Genomic DNA, 17,259 nt, shown 5'->3' with positions numbered 1-17,259 from the left:
AAAAAAAAAATCATGATTTACCTAAAATAATCATACAAAATAATTTAAAATTCGACTTTATAAATCAAGTTTTCGTCTATATATATTAATAATCAAATACATTTTTAGTTGAATTTGGTTTAATTTAGATTTCGGTTAAACCGTATTCAGAAAACTAAAACTGAAAACGAACAGAAAAATGAACTTAAATTTGAACCCGAACTGAAACCGAACTAATAATCGAATTCAAACTTAGATTTGATAACTCTCAATTTTTATTCGTTTGATTTTCAGAGTTACTAATTAGAATCAAATAGTGAACACTATAACATATATTGATCAGATGTCCAAAAAAATAAAAAAAAAAATAACATATATTGATCACATGAAACCGAATTGTTATCATTAAATATTTTGGAATCATTTTGAAATAATTAAAACTACTGGGGGCTAATTTGTAAATACCCAATCACAAATCCACCCTATTGCTTTACACCTTACGTAGTGGCAAAGAAAGCAAACAAAGTGTTTTTAATCGGAGAAGGAAACAACAGCTGCCAGATGCTTCTGCGGTTGTTGTCTCTAGTCGGCGCCGGAAGTAATTCATCTGCTCTTCTTTTTAATATATATATTACTCGTAGCGACTTCATGTATATATAAATAAATGTATAACAGATCGTTAATTTGGTTTTAGATTTGGAATTGCTTAATTAAGACCTGATTATAATTTATTAATTGTATCAGTTGTTTGTACGGCTGCGGCTGCTTATAACAGATGGAAACGGATACGGAAATTGGAGTTGCGACATCAACAACACCGGCGATTATTAGAGGATCCATCTAAAGCAGTTGACGATTAAATTAGGGTTCCGTACTGATCCTGAAATATTTTTTTCATTTTTTCTTTTTGACACGTGTTGAAGAATTGGGCCAAAATGTGATCTGTTAATTGAAACATCTGAATTTATATATCCAGTTGCGATTAATTTCTTTTTTTTTATAGTTGTATTACGCTTTTTTGTTGTTTCATGGAAAGGAAACGCTGAGTAAGCCTTCTAGCGTTAACGAGAGGGCACATTGTAAAGTGGTAAATTAGACCTCGAAGTTGTTGAAATTTGCCACGCTGAAATTGCAGAACATATGTAAAGTTATTATTCGATGATTAATGACACGGGATAACCACTTGGGTCATGCAATTAGTAATCAATTCCACTCACATTTACATAAATTTGAAGAATTCTTTAGTTTAGATAGTTGTTCGCCACAGCTGGTAATGTTTGGTGAATTCGTTAGTTTAAGCTGTTGTTGGCTGAAGGTCGTTTGTGGTTTCCTTTTAATTTGTTTGCAATCGTAATTTCGGACTGTGTTTTAATGTTATACTACCTCAGTCTTGCTAGTCCATTATTCTTTTTGAACCGTCTCAAATTAATAGTCTACTTTCATAAATGAATAAGAATAATAAGGTAGATTTCAAAGTTGTGATGTGGTCCAGCGGTTGGTGGCCTGCCTCCTTTAGGGAAGGTCAGGAGTTCGACCCCCGTTGGCTACATATTAAAAACACAAATTCATCCCTGTCATAAATTATCCACCCGTGGCACCTTTCCCATATCGTTTGGTGAGGTAAATGAGAGGGGGTTTTACTTGACCGTGCCCTTGGATCGGTTTTAAGGTTTCCTTCCGGGCAGCGATGTGGGCGGGGTTATTATCCATGAATCGGCATAGTCGAAATGGGAGATGATCGCAACGGGTGGTTTAGTCCCCCTCGGGTGATCCCAATTGCTGTTAAAAAAAAGATAAGGTAGATTTTCTTAAAAGTACATATGACAATTACTTTTTCTTAAACTGTGCATTTTTTGTCTGTGGACTATTAATATGGAACGGATGAAGTAATACATATATTTTCAACGGCCTTTGTGTGACTCAATGGTTAAACTTCATTACCACGAGTATTGGGCACGGTAGAGGTCAAGTGTTCAAATAATACGTTTTGAGTAATTATTTTACTTAGACCGACTTTGACCGCCTTTGATCGAATCCGGCCGATTTTTTCTGACTTTGACCACCTTTTTACCGTTGACCAATTTTTTCCGGCTTACAGTGTTGCCGATATATTTTTTCACAAAGTATATTTCAATTTTGTGTTTCACAATTGGTATGATTTATTTGCATTATCATATATTGTTTTGGTTTGTTTATATGGCTACCGCTGTTTTCGGCACTACAAAATTTGATAGCCATTTTGTAGTCGCTATTGTTCACGTGCATTTTGAAGGTAATTCGTGTACACTGATTTGCATTTGTTGATTGTTATTATTATATCTTTTTTGAAAAACATATATAGAAAGGTTCATCGATATGGGTATGTCTTTGTTGTCCCGTAAGTTAGATTGATTTCATGACCTATTATTGTGTGATGAAACCAACTAATTCCTAAAGTTTTTTAGTTTGAGTTTGAACTAATAAATGGTAGTCATCATAAGACATGTTTAGTCATCGATAATTTTATAACACAGTTGGTGTACTTCCATCATAATATATGTTATGTCTAATGTTGAATGTGGATTTCCGACTTTTCTTTATATTTAACTGTTTTTTATTTTTTATTCACAAGTGTTGGAGTCATTTATTCATGGTTCGTTATTCTGATTATATATCTGTAGGCATCTGCTGGTGTTTCAATTATTGACTCTTCTCGGACTCAGTCGAGCAATAGAAGTTCTGATTGTCACTTGGCAAGTTCATTATTGTTTACTACTACAACGGAAGGTATGTTCTAAATTGTAATCTAAATATCAGTATGTATATTAGGTATTTGTTCCTATGTTTGGTTAAATGAGGTTTTTTGGACTTTTTTTTGTTACTTTTAGTTGTCTGCACATAATACAGTTTGCAATATCATAGATATATGTATGTATATGTGTTACATATGTGTATTATATACACATATGTTATACATTTTGTTATATAATACACATATGTATCATATAGTCTGAATAGAAAATGAAACCTACACATTCTTTGTTATCTATGTTCTAAATAAAATTTTATTTTCAAGTGGATGCTTAGTTTGTTGAGCTTTTTTATACTTTTGTTAGTTGGCAAGTTTGATTATTAAGATTATGTGATAATTTTTGTTTATTGGGCAGCTGTATATAATTTTTGTTTCCATTTAGTTTTAATTAAAATATTTGGCTATTTAATTAAAGGAAGTAGTTTCAAGCAGTTTAGAGCTTCTTAGAGATATTATGGTAACAAATTGGATTGGATATTGTTTGCTAAAGGTCTTGTTTGATAGTTATTGACAAACTGGAAAGTAAAAGGTGAGAAACTCATAAAAATGTTTATATAGACTATAAACATGAACCAGTTCAACCAATCCGGATTGTAACGTAGGCTACAAACCTTTAGTTTTGTTGTAAATAGTCCCGCTTTTTTTAACCAACTACTGTAACTAATTTGATGATGTAAATAACTAGCGTTACGAAACAAACAAGCACCTATGTTGTATAATAACATTAAACTGTATTCCCGACAGTATCGCGAGGATGAACCGATGCTTATTTTAATAATTATAAAAAATAATATAATATTTTAATTTAATTAAATAATGTCATTGTAATACTACCTCCGTCTCATTCCAATAGTCCAGTATTTCATTTTGGGCTGTCCCAAATTAATAGTCCACTTCCATAAATAGAAAAGAAAGAAGATATTTCATTGGTGGATCTGTGGAGAGAAGATATTTCATTGGTGGAGAAATGAAGTTAGTGGGATTTCCTAAAACTGCGTGTTTTTTGTCTGTGGACTATTGGAATGAGACGGAGGGAGTATAAGTTAAAAGTTGCAGAGGCTGCCTAAGTTCCCAGGAGGCAGTACAGTGTACAACAACGGATTTCCCCCGTCGTTCAACTTGCCGCCGACCCACCTCAAAAACTCGACATATATAACAAGTCAATTGAAGACTTAATTAACCAACAAGCCCCCCTCCTCATTCTTTTTTATTTAAACAAGAAAAAAAAAGACAACTCCTTTTTATAATCTCACATAAATATCAATAAATAAATATATGGACTTCCACCGTTTTTATGAAACATGGTACGAACAACTCCACCACCAAATCCGTCACCTCACCAAAGCCCCACGGCCACCCACCACCGATGACCACCACCAACAACTAACCCAACATGTTAACAAAGTCATGTTCCATTTCTCCGAGTTTTACAGAGTCAAATCGCTCGCTGCTAACCAAGATGTTTTGTCCATTTTCTCAGCTAGATGGTGCACCACCCTAGAACGATCTCTTCATTGGATCGCAGGGTGGCGCCCCACCACTGCTTTTCACCTTATTTATACTGAATCTAGTATACTTTTTGAATCAAGAATAGTTGATATTCTACACGGGTTGCGCACAGGCGACCTAGGTGACCTGTCGCCGGCGCAGTTTACCCGTGTTAGCGAGTTGCAGTGTGAAACTGTTCAACAAGAGAACGCCATCACCGACCAACTTTCCGAGTGGCAGGCATGCACCTTATCTTCTAGTTATCCTTCATTAAATTAATTTCCTTGTTTATAATATAATGTGTTTATGATTGTGCAATGTGTTAAAAACAACTAAAATATTATTGTGGTTGGGGGTGTTATATATATAGCAGGATGAGGCAATTGAGCTAGTAAGCGGGACATGTGGTGATCTAGATAAAAAGATCGAAAGATTAACGAAGATAGTAGAAAAGGCGGATGAACTACGGTTACGGACGTTGAAAGCGGTGGTGGAGTTGCTAACGCCGCAACAGGCGGCGGAGTTCTTGATAGCGGCGGCACAGTTGCATTTTGGGATCCATAAATGGGGTTTGAATCATGATCGTGAACGTTCTCAAAAGTGATGATCGACTTCTTAATTTACTTTTTTTTTCTTTGTGTTTTGGGCGACCACCAAAGGGGATCTCGATCGAATCCTTAGTTTTTGCATTACAATTAATCAAGTTGATTAAGCTAGTTCGATCCGTGTATTATATTGTTTTCTTAATTAATTAACAAAGAATATATCTTTAACCCAGGCCAACCTACTATCACAGGTTAGGTACGCATGCAATGACGTTATCGATTAAAACTGATTATCACTTTTTCATCGTGAGAATTCATCAAAGCCATAGATTAGTCATTCAATTACAGACTTTGTACAACGTTTTTTTTTTTTTTTTTTTTTTTTTTTTTTTTTTTTACAGTTAATGACACATTTTGTCGTATATTTTTGGTGAAATTCTGTGTTTTTTAACAAAGAAATGTTTTTTTTTTCCCCTCTCTAAATAATGTAGCATCATTCGAGTCATTAAGTAGCCACTAAGTAATTAATGACTTTCTTTGTATTCCACTCGAATGTGTCACATTCGCATTGCATTGCAAATTTTGCCTATTAATATATGCATGCATATATTTAAACACACAGATGAAAACATTTTTTGAACTTTAATTTCTTACGACTGTGAATGATGACGTCGCCAATAAATAAATTGTTTGTTTTTTATTGCGGATGTGGTCGTTAATAAAGTTAATATTATGCGAGTAAATGGACGTAGGGCGAGGTTGGTTGGGAACTTGGGAATTTGGGAATTTGGGATGGTCATAGGAGGTGGCGATAGGCAAAGGGGTGCATGAGTGACACGTGTGACATGATAGGAGACACGTGCGTCGTACAGTTTGAATATCACAACCAATTGCTTTCGGGTGAAGGATGGTTCTAGTTATTTATCTGTAAAAAGTACATCTTCTGAATTGTACAGTTGTTATTATTAAATTATATAAGATCCGATCCGGAGTATAAGATAGTATTATTCTGATTTTAACATTTTGTATATTCAATTGTACATATTGATAATTTATAATTAACCAGAATGCAATGGAATGTTATATGGATTTGTAAATGTAAACTAGAAGACTGAAGATAAAAACGTCTTTAAAAGATTTTCTTTAAAGACTACCAATATTGATTTCATTGTTATTATGAGGTGAGGTGAGCTGGTGTGGTTTGCTTGTATTTTCTTTGTTAGTTGGCTCTGTGGGTTTTCTTTCGTGTCTTGTGTATTGTTTGACCTTTCTCATGTAGTGACGCGAACTTTTCCATATTTATATATATTAAATGAAATTGTTATTTACATGATTAAGTGTTTCTAACATGTTAAGCAATCAAACTTGTTAAGACTTGATTAATTGAAATAGATTTCATATAGACAATTGACCACCCAAGTTGACCGGTGATTCACGAACGTTAAAACTTGTAAAAACTATATGATGACATATATATGATTATATATATAGTTAACATGATATAATGATAAGTAAGTATCTCATTAGGTATTTTAACAATGAGTTATATACATAAAATTGAGTTTATTGAATTAAGAAACTTGAAACGATATATATAACGATTATCGTTATAACAACGTCTTACTAAATACATATGAATCATATTAAGATATTGATACACTATGTTTAATCATGATAAATGATAAGTAAACATGTCATTAAGTATATTAACAATGAACTACATATGTAAAAACAAGACTACTAACTTAATGATTTCGAAACGAGACATATATGTAACGATTATCGTTGTAACAACATTTAACTGTATATATATCATACTAAGTAATGGTGTATCCTATCGTATACACGCATAAAAGGAATAATGATCGCATAAAATTACCATCATAAGCACTGAGAACAACGGTTTTATAAGACTGTCCGTCCAGCGTTCTCCGCTGTATAGGTTGCTCCGTCATGCGTAAGCCCTGAAGGCCGCCTAGCGCGTAAGCCCTGGCCGGAGAACGCCACTTTCAGCATGAATTTCGGATCACAAGTAACAGAACGTATCATCATCTGACACGTGTCCCCGAACAATTCGGTGGATCTGACACTATAAATAGACCCCTTAGGTCGTCATTTTACAGAGTTCAGACATTCTGTCAAATTTGAGAGCTGAGACTTCATCTTTCTCTCTAGCACTTTCTCTCACTAGAAGTCATCCGGCTAGCACATTAACGCTCTACGGACGACAGATTGATTAAGCCACCCCATAAGTTTTTACACTTGTGAACCGGGTCTGCAGGGATTATTTCCCAAGAGCAAACATCAATCGGCAACACTCGCCCACCTAAAGCTAGATTACTTCTAGTATCGTGTTGATACACTAATCCTTACCTCATAAGGAAATAGGTGTTAACAATGGCGCCATCCATTATTAAGACGAATCATCTCACCAACACTGACAAAGAAGGCGAGAGTAACGAATTGGTACCCATAGAAGTAGGAATGATACATCCATGGAAAGCTGGACAACGGAGGAAGGCAGAAGTGTTGGAAGATTGGGAAGAGCAATTAATATCATTTCCTTCTATGTTCAACACAAATCCATCCGATGGTCCGGTGGTTATAGAAGCAGAGTTGCTAATTGCTTAATACGCAACGTTTATACGGACACAGGAGCTGGAGCAGACATTATGTATGAACATTGCTTCATACAGCTTCCCAAAGATGTACAAGAAAAAAATGAAGGAAACATATGTGCCGTTAGCAAGTTTTACAAGTGAACCGTCCTGGTCTGAAGGAAGTATTCTTCTTGAAGTAACCTTGGGCAAGCCACCCCTAAGACGCACAGCCAACATTGAGTTCCTGGTGGTTAAAGCAAATTCACAGTACAACATAATTTTAGGAAGAACTGCTTTACTGACGTTTGGAGCTGTAACATCAACTGTACATGGAATGATGAAGTTTCCAACGCCAGGCGGAGTAGCAACGTTATATGCAGAACGGCAGAAGTCAATTGAATGTTCTCAAGTAACAAAGGCAATAATTAAGCCAATCATACACGATGATGGGTCAATTTCACCGAATCTTAAATTTCCTGATCAGAAAATCATAATTGGGCACACGTTATCCGCAAAATGTAAAGAAAAATTATACAACATATTGACAACAAATTTAGACGTTTTTGCATGGCAACCGTCTGATATGACCGGTGTTCCAAGGGAAGTAGCCGAGCATAGACTAAACGTGAATCCCAACATACATCGTGTTTGTCAGAAGAAGCGAGGCATGGTGCCAGAAAGAAGCAAATTCCTCTGTGATGAGGTACGCAGTTTGGTGGATGTTGGGATCTTGCGAGAGGTCAAATATCAGACATGGGTGGCCAATCCAGTCATGGTTAGGAAGCCGGACAACTCATGGCGGATGTGTGTGGATTTCACGGATATCAATAAAGCATGTCCAAAGGATAATTATCCTTTACCTGAAATTGATATGAAGGTTGAATCATTGGTAGGATATCGATTCAAATGTTTCTTAGATGCAGCTAAGGGGTATCATCAAATACCTATGGCCTTAAAAGATGAAGACAAAACGGTTTTTCACACGACGGAAGGCATATTCTGTTACATGAAAATGCCTTTTGGTTTGAAGAATGCAGGAGCAACATATCAACGACTTATTGATATGGCGTTGAAGGATCAAATTGGACGTAATTTAGAAGCTTATGTTGATGACATTGTCATCAAAAGTCATACTAAAGAAAAGATGTTACGAGATATACAGGAGACTTTTGCATCTCTACGAAAAATCAATATGAAATTAAATCCCAAGAAGTGCACGTTTGGTGTAGAAGAGGGAAAATTCTTAGGTCATATTGTCACCGAACGTGGTATTAAAGCTAATCTTAAGAAAATTCAAGCAATTGAAGACATGAAGTTGCCAACTAGCAAGAAAGATGTTCAACGGTTGCATGGATGTCTAGCAGCAGTAACAAGATTCTTGTCCAGAGCAGCTGAAAAGTCGCTTCCATTCATGAAGGTGTTAAAAGGCTGTTTAAATAAAAAAGATTTTGTATGGACGGCGAAAGCCGAAAATGCATTCCAAGAGGTCAAGCAGTTGCTAAAAATGTTACCTACATTAATAGCACCAAAAGAAGGGGAAACCTTAATTTTGTACTTAGCTGTCTCAAAAGAAGCGATAAGTTCTGTCTTAATTACAGAACGGAACGGCGTGCAAATGCCCATATATTTTGTTAGCAAAGTGTTGCAGCTTAGTGAAACAAATTATCCACCACTTCACCGCATGGTTTATGCCCTTGTGCATACTGCACGGCGTTTACGAAGATATTTTCAAGGTCATCCAATCTTAGTGTTAACAGATCAGCCGTTGAAGCAAATACTCCGGCGTCCGGAATCATCTGGCCGTTTAGCAAAATGGGCCATCGAGTTGGGGGAGTATGAAATCAATTTTGCTCCTCGGAATGTAGTTAAAGGACAAATTTTGGCAGATTTCCTCTTGGAAACAAATGAAAAAGTAGAGTATGACAACAAAACGGCACCACAACAGCATGTGTGGGAATTATACACTGATGGAGCATCCAGTGAAGAGGGAACAAGTGCAGGGCTGGTTTTAACAAGTCCAGACGGAGAAGAGTATACCTACGCATTGAAATTTTGTTTTTATGCTTCAAACAATGAAGCAGAATATGAGGCATTACTCTCCGGCCTCCGCATAGCGGTAGAAATGGGCATAACAAATTTACGAGCATATGTTGATTCTCAAATCGTCGCCCAGCAGGTTAATGGAACGTTCTATGCAAGGGATACATCCATGAGGCAATATGTAAAGTTGGTGGAGGCAATTTCAAAGAATTTTGATAACCTGGAGGTCGTGCAAATCCCTCGAAATAAGAACAAAAAGGCTGACGTCTTGAGCAAGCTAGCTACTTTAACTTTTGATCATTTGCACAAACGAGTGTTGGTTGAAGAGCTTAAGGAGAAATCAATACATGAAAAACCAATTATGGCAATATTTGAAGGTGTTAAGGAAGCTTGGATGACTCCATATTTGAGATATTTGCATGACGGATGGTTACCTGTTGATAAGGCGGAAGCACGAATAATAAGAGTGACAGCACCAATGTATGAAATTGTTAATGGTGTCCTTTATCGAAAATCTTACAATGGTCCGTTGTTAAGGTGTTTAACCGATGATGAAGCATTGAAGGTGGTCAAAGAAATGCACGAAGAAGTTTGTTCTCAACACTCCGGCTTCCGTACTGTGGCATCACGGATCATGCGACAAGGGTATTTTTGGCCTTCCCTTTATCGAGATGTTGCAGAAATCATAAAAACATGTGAGAATTGTCAGAGGCATGGTACAATTCAGCGTCTCCCAAAGTATGACTTGATACCGATGTCATCCGCTTGGCCGTTCTGCAAGTGGGCTATCGATATTGTGGGGCCATTCAATAGAAGCACTGGTAATGCTAAATTCTTGGTGGTAGCAATTGATTTTTTCACGAAATGGGTTAAAGCAAAGGCTTTAGCAAAAATCACAGGAGAAAATGTCAAGAATTTGTCTGGCATGATATCGTGTGCCGTTATGGGGTGCCAAATGAAATAGTCAGTGATAACGGCAAGCAATTTGCAGAAAATTCATTTCGGAGTTGGTGTGAAGAGCTGGGCATAAAGCAAAACTTTACATCTGTTGCTCATCCTCAAGCGAACGGATAAGTGGAGGTTACCAATAAGGAAATCGTTGCTGGCATTAAGGCACGGTTGGGTCTGAGTCAAACTGGATGGGTGGACGAGCTGCCAAATGTGTTGTGGGCACACCGAACAATGCCAAAGCGGAGCACGGGGGAAACACCTTTCAGTCTAGTGTATGGTACAGAGGCAGTAATACCGGCCGAAATATGTGTGCCAACGCAACGCATTATGGCATTTGATGTTGAGGCTAATTCTGAAGCATTAAGGGAGAATCTCAACTTGTTGGAGGAAAGAAGGTTGATGGCCGCCATCCGTCAAGCAGATCACAAGCATAAAATGGCAATATATTACAGCAAGAAAGTGCAGCATGTGCAGTTTGAAGTAGGTGATCTGGTGCTGCGTGATAATGAGGCAAGCAGGAAAATCAAATTTGGAAAGCTAGCCCCAAAATGGGAAGGACCTTATAAGGTCACAAAAGTAAATCAGAATGGATCATACATGCTTGCTGCGCCTTTCGACGAACAATACGAAAGAGCTTGGAATGCAATGAATTTAAAGAAATTTTACGCGTAGCACTATATGCATGGACAGCTTGATCAACTGTCAAATGCATGAGATATAGTCATAAATGTAAAAATTTCTTTAAGAATATGAATAATAGCAATTATTCTTATGGCAATATTTTTCATAAATTTTATCCGGCCAAGGATTTTTTAGCCCAGGTGTCACATAGCTGTGTGTCATCCCTACCCGCAGAAAGAAAGATAGCCTTTCGGTGGTAGAAGTGCAATTATACTCAAAATGGTTGTATCGATAGTGAGACATGTAGAACTCACTAAAGCATCGAAGCGATGAAACGAATCTACAAAAAATGTCATGACACAACTTATATACACAAAATGCAGAGCAAAACGGATAACGGACCATGGCGTCTAGCAAAACATTTAAAGGCAAAAATAATTCATAACTTTTCCTCACAAGTTTCATGACGGAAAGCGTATAACGGAGAATATAATTTCAATATTTACAAGCATAACGGTTGCAAAGTACAATATCAATATCTTGTGCATTGTTCACTCCAAAAATCTTACTTACTTACAGCATCTTTCTAATAATTACAACCAAGTACAATATTAAACGTTATGCAAAGCATATGAATATAAACATAGTATTTCATTCATCTTGAGGAGTATAATTCAGTACATCGTCTATTGTTACATTTGGTCTTTTACAAAGATTTTCAAGATCAGCAAACTTCATATTTTCTATCAGTGCACCAGCTGCATCAGCTTCTTTCATGGCGTTTTCATTAATCTTTGATGTAATAACAACAGGCATTGGATTTGGCAATTCTGGCAGTTTTCTTTTCATAAAGTTGAAAAAATTTAGTCGTTCAGCAGACTTCGCAAGACGGACGAACTCGCGTATCCTGTGAGACAGAGCTTGACAATTAAAGATACGCTCTACAAGGGTAGGGATCCCAGTTATCATACGTCTTTCATTCTCTTCTTTAGCTTTAAACTGTTCTTTCAGCGCGTTATTCTGCTCAAGTATTTTTTCATTCTCCTTTACTAGTTCATCAATTGTGCTCAAGTGTTGCTTTTCTCTGAAGGATAATTCTTTGACTTGTTCCTTATATTCCGTCCTCTGTTTGTTGCTATTATCATAAAGCCTCTTCATCGTCTCATATTCCCTCTTTAAGGATGTAGCTACTTGTTCAATCTTGGCTACTTTCTCTTTTTCAGCAGATAGTTTATTATTTGTGGTGATTTCATTGCTTTGCAACTCAGATAGGCGTTGAAGGTCATTTAACCCAGAAGCAATGTTAAGAATGATACGTTGTGCCTTAACCTTCTTCGCATCTGCATCAGATAGGCTGCTAAAAAATTGGGCTAATGAAGGATAAACCATGGCGTTCAAAAAATTCATGAAATCCTGGTAAGAGTGTGGTGGTCCCTTTAAAAAGGAGGAAAGTATATTTGTATCAAGATTGGGAAGCGTAATTTGTTGCTGAGAAGAACTAGTGCCAGCTCCTTGTTGAGCGGATGACAGAGGATTTTGACCAGTTCTTCTTCTCTTGGCGGAGGGCGGAAGAGTCACTAATGAAGTGTGTTGGTGTGATGCACTAGCTGTTGGAGATAAAGGGAAATTGTTACTTATAAAAGAGTTTCAATATGCTTCACAAGATTTCAAGGGTGGCATAATGTATAAAGAAGGGTCTGGATTATAAAATCCACCAGTACTGGGCCTAAAAGAAAACAAATACAAGTTGTGGTCTGGTATTTTACTAAATTCAGTGTTATCATTCTCATTACCCGAGGCACGACGTTCCCTAGAAGCAACTCGGTTCATACCTATGTCTTCTACTTCTTCTTCTTCATCTTCCTCCTCCCTTACAGCATCCTCTTCAGGAATGGGAGTATCGTCAATAATTGTTTGCGTGATAAAGGTAAGTTGTGAGAAAGATGACGATCGCATGGCGGTGAGCGGAGTAATTTCTGCAGAAGATTAAAAGTCACAGTGGTTAATAGGATAAATAAAGAGGAGCATCTTATTAAGCATATATAGTAAAAGTAAGCACTTACTCTTTCTCCCAGCAAGAACACAGACATAACCTTGTGTGATATCCCAATCCTGACTTACAAATGTCAACGAAAGCATGTGTTCCCCATATTTAACGTCGTTGATCTGTTCAGCTTTAATTCTCTTAAATAAAAGGTTTTCCTTGTTCTTTAGTCTTGGAAAGGTAACTGATACGGTATGCAAGTATTTACGCCAAACTCGAGCAGCTGAGTATTTATCATCAATTGCATCTTCATTTATAAATATAAATGAAGCATACCAATCCTTGCTGGGATGATCAAGTGCAGGTGATGCGTTGAAACAATACCTTTATTTATGAACGGATTGAGTTGTTTTATTACACGAATTGATTTATTGTATATATAGTATTTTAATGAATTTAGGTTGGTTTCAAACATATATAGGCAACTAGTCCTATCCGTGTAGTTTAGTTTGTTGGTAAATCCGGTTCGTTCCACAGGGAGAAACGTACTCAAGAATTTAATGATAATTAATTATACTAGAAAATGGGGGTTTTAGTATATTTTAACTAAATTAATATGAATTAATAGGAATTATAATAATTAACTAGTTATAAACTAATTACTAAATATAAATTAATACTAATTATAAACTAACAACTTAAATATAATAATAAAATAATTAAAACCCTAATTTTTAACCTAGTTCGTACAGTACCCGTAATTATACTTACGCGTTTCGTGTGGTATAATACGCGTTTCACGTATGTTTTTGAAGCTACACGTTTCGTGTGATTTATACACGATCCGCGTAAGCTATAAACGATGTGACAAAACAGTAGTGTTTAAACTGAAGGAGATTAAGTTGTTTTTTTTTATATTTTTGTATAATAATACGTAAATAAATAACAATAATAATTATTTGCAATATATAAATGGGAGTGTTTACTTAAATGTGTCACCTCTAGATCTATGGATTGTTTTGAGTTTAAGCCCTATTAAAATGTTTTAGTATAAAACTTTATATTTTTCTTTCGAATAAATATAAAGTTATGACTAGCTAAATTAAATCTAATTTTCATCGGATTCTATTTAGATAGTTACTAGTCCCCAAGTATTTAAATTGAGACCCAACCCAGTTTTGACTTTCGCCAAAACCCAAATCATAACGGTTTCCCTTTTTACAATTTCACTATTATGTAACTAGTGATATTACCCAAACCACCGAACTTTATTTCTAATTTAGTGTTAGTAAATTATTCATAAGTTCGTCTAGATCATTTTTAATATTGAAGCTTAATTTATATAGATAAAAATAACTTTCGTTATTTGAATCTAATAAATTAAGTGGCAAGGGTTAAATATTCAAGTACATAATAATGGTTCTTTTAATTAGGCTCAATGTTAAAAATATTAAAGTTATATTTTAATTTGTACAAATGATAACAATCCATTTCACTAGGGGCTCTACATCTAAGCAAACACTAGGAAAATTTACTAACTAATCATAATAATGGTACGGGAGTAAAAATACAAACATAATATAGTAAACATGGCAATAATAACAATAATAATAATTCTAACAAAATGATAGTAATAAAAATACTACAGCTAATAACAATAACAATAACAATAATAATGAAAATAGTGATAATGAAAAATTAAATAGAACAACTTACAAACAAAGCTTCAATTTATTGATTGGAAATGGTAAGAAATGGAAATGACAGCACCCGTGCACTCGCACAATAATACCCTTAATCACAAACAATACACCCTTAATATTGAAACTATCCTAATTCTTCAAACTTGAAAATTAATTTGGTACAGAACTAAATTATACTGAGTACTTGAAAAATACAAAATAATAACTAAAGTAATAATTTGTGATGTATAGTAATTTGTGTAGTCTCTCTTCTAACTCTCCTCTTCCTCTCTGTACGTCCCTCTCTGTATAAGTACTCCATATAATAAGAGTTAGAGATTCAAGTAGTAGGTGAAATGAGTGTTAATATGCTTTCTTGCTGTAAAGTTGTAAAAGTAATAATAATTAAACATAAAGCAGCCGTCCATGTGAACTCTAATCTGAAGCTCGTCCAAAATGTACGCGTTTCGCGTAGATGTGTACGCGTTTCGCGTAAGGTATATTCATGAAAGTTGTAGATTTTTGAGTTACGGACGTCTGGACACCTGATTCGCCTTTTTTCGAGTTCGTATGATTTAGTAATGATTTTTTCCGTGCAGGCGAGCTAATTTCATGATTTCGATCATTTTAACTTGTAGTCTTGAGGCGCGATGTTGTACTCTTTTGTTGCTCATTAGAAATCTTCATTTTATCTTCATTTTGATCTTTATATCATTGAAAATCCATAGTAGCATTTCATTCGACGCTTTGGACATTTTAACCAATTACAAACCGAAAACTACTCGAATACACATAAAATCATAATATTTTGGATTGATATTGCGACGAACTATATGTATATTTATAGCAATATCAAATTACCCCACACTTGAACGTTGCTTGTCCTCAAGCAATAGCATCTTTTTAATAGACTCGAAATACTACATAATTTTCCATATCAGTCATTCATCATACACACACACCACACGAAATGAAAACACACGCTTTATGAAATAAATTGAAAACACTACACAATATTTATTGGATCACACGCACACCACACGAAATGAAATTCTGACAACAGAAACAAAGTTGAAACTCGTGATTAAAGTCTCACGAATAATTAAAAATTTGGATCCTTAGGGAAAATTGGACCTTGTGAAAACGTTTTATGATTTTTTTTAAAATGTCATGCTAGTTTTTACATTAGACACGTTTTCCGGTTTTAACCTCAAATTCCGGTCGAGGGTAACTGAAAACCGTAGTCTCAGTCGGCGATTAGCAAGCTACTCGCCCCCATAATTGAAGTATCATGGAACTTGAAACCGAATGTCCAAAAAAATGGTTTTACACAATATAATTCATAAAATAGCATAAGTTTTAGAATAAAATTATATCGTGTCCAAATATCATCGGTGAACCATGAGTTTGCACACCTCAATTTGTTATGGCATATGTATGTTGACCGCGATCAAACATAAATGCGGTTGATCTTTACGGAGATCATCCATCTGGGGATTAGATTCATTAGTCTTAAAAGCTAATTTGCAATGTGCCCCCCATTGTACGAGGCAGATCCATTTCATGGTTAGGATAAGTCTGACCACCAAAAACCCTGTTTGATGCTGAGGTGAGGTAGATTTCCAGCCGATGATAGAGATGACTTTTCAAGATTTTTCGTCAACCTACAGCTGTTCTGGACTACATCTTCTAACAATAGTTAGCAAGTGTGTCATTTTGGAAGACTTTACTTCCTTAAAGAGATTTTCATGTTTATACATTCCAAAGCAATGATATCTGCAATAAACTTCATAGAAACATGTGATAAATGGTTCTAAACATATGGGGTTTATAAATTCTGTTATACTGGGTTTTCTTTACATATGTTTTAATCAAATAACTGATGTATATTTGTTTAAAATTTTTCAAAATTTTTCGTAAAAATGACCAAATTCTAAGTTCTCGAGAATTTATATCCCCACCCCACACTTAAGATTTTGTAATGCCCTCATTACAAAAAATCAGATAAAAAAAATATAAATTTGAGAGGACAAAAAAAATGTAAAGGTAGTTAGAACTTCCTTAGTTAAAAATTGGAGATCGTAAAATGCTTATCGTATGAACATATCCAATCCTTATATCACAATATAAATTTGGTATTCGTTATGTTGAATGCATCATCATCGTAAGTACCTGTCAAACAACCATGTTAATCACACACAAGATGGGGTTGTACATTTATAGTACAAAAATTTTACCCCACACTTAAAATTTTTGTATATATATAAATAAACAAAAATACAATAAACTAAAAACACAATTATTTTATTAATTTTTTTTAATTTAGTAACTATTTGAAAATTTAAAATATCATTTATAATATTTATATTTCCCATAACGGAAAGTTCGGTTGTAAAACCTAGTCTTTATCTGTTTATAAATTTTAAAATTCAATTTTTAAAAATTAATGTATAAAAGAATTAAATATTGTTTAGTTTTTTTTAAAAATCACAAAAATTTAATAATTATTAAATGTACTCTATTTTTTTTTTACTTTTAATATTATAAATCACATAATGAATTAAGGGCACACAAAACA

The 17,259-nt window shown here is 35.0% G+C and overlaps 1 protein-coding gene across 1 annotated transcript; it reads left to right on the top strand.

Annotated features, from left to right (window-relative positions):
* Window positions 1-4,045: 4,045 nt before the first annotated feature.
* LOC139886084 (protein DOG1-like 3) lies at window positions 4,046-4,862 on the top strand. The gene is made up of 2 exons (XM_071869827.1): window positions 4,046-4,498; window positions 4,629-4,862. Exons 1-2 carry the CDS (start codon window positions 4,046-4,048, stop codon window positions 4,860-4,862), a joined length of 687 nt encoding a protein of 228 aa, XP_071725928.1.
* The last annotated feature ends 12,397 nt before the right edge of the window (window positions 4,863-17,259 follow it).

The sequence above is a fragment of the Rutidosis leptorrhynchoides genome, chromosome 1, assembly GCF_046630445.1.
Source record: "Rutidosis leptorrhynchoides isolate AG116_Rl617_1_P2 chromosome 1, CSIRO_AGI_Rlap_v1, whole genome shotgun sequence".
NCBI lineage: Eukaryota > Viridiplantae > Streptophyta > Magnoliopsida > Asterales > Asteraceae > Rutidosis > Rutidosis leptorrhynchoides.
This window is presented reverse-complemented; position numbering and strand designations above follow the sequence as displayed.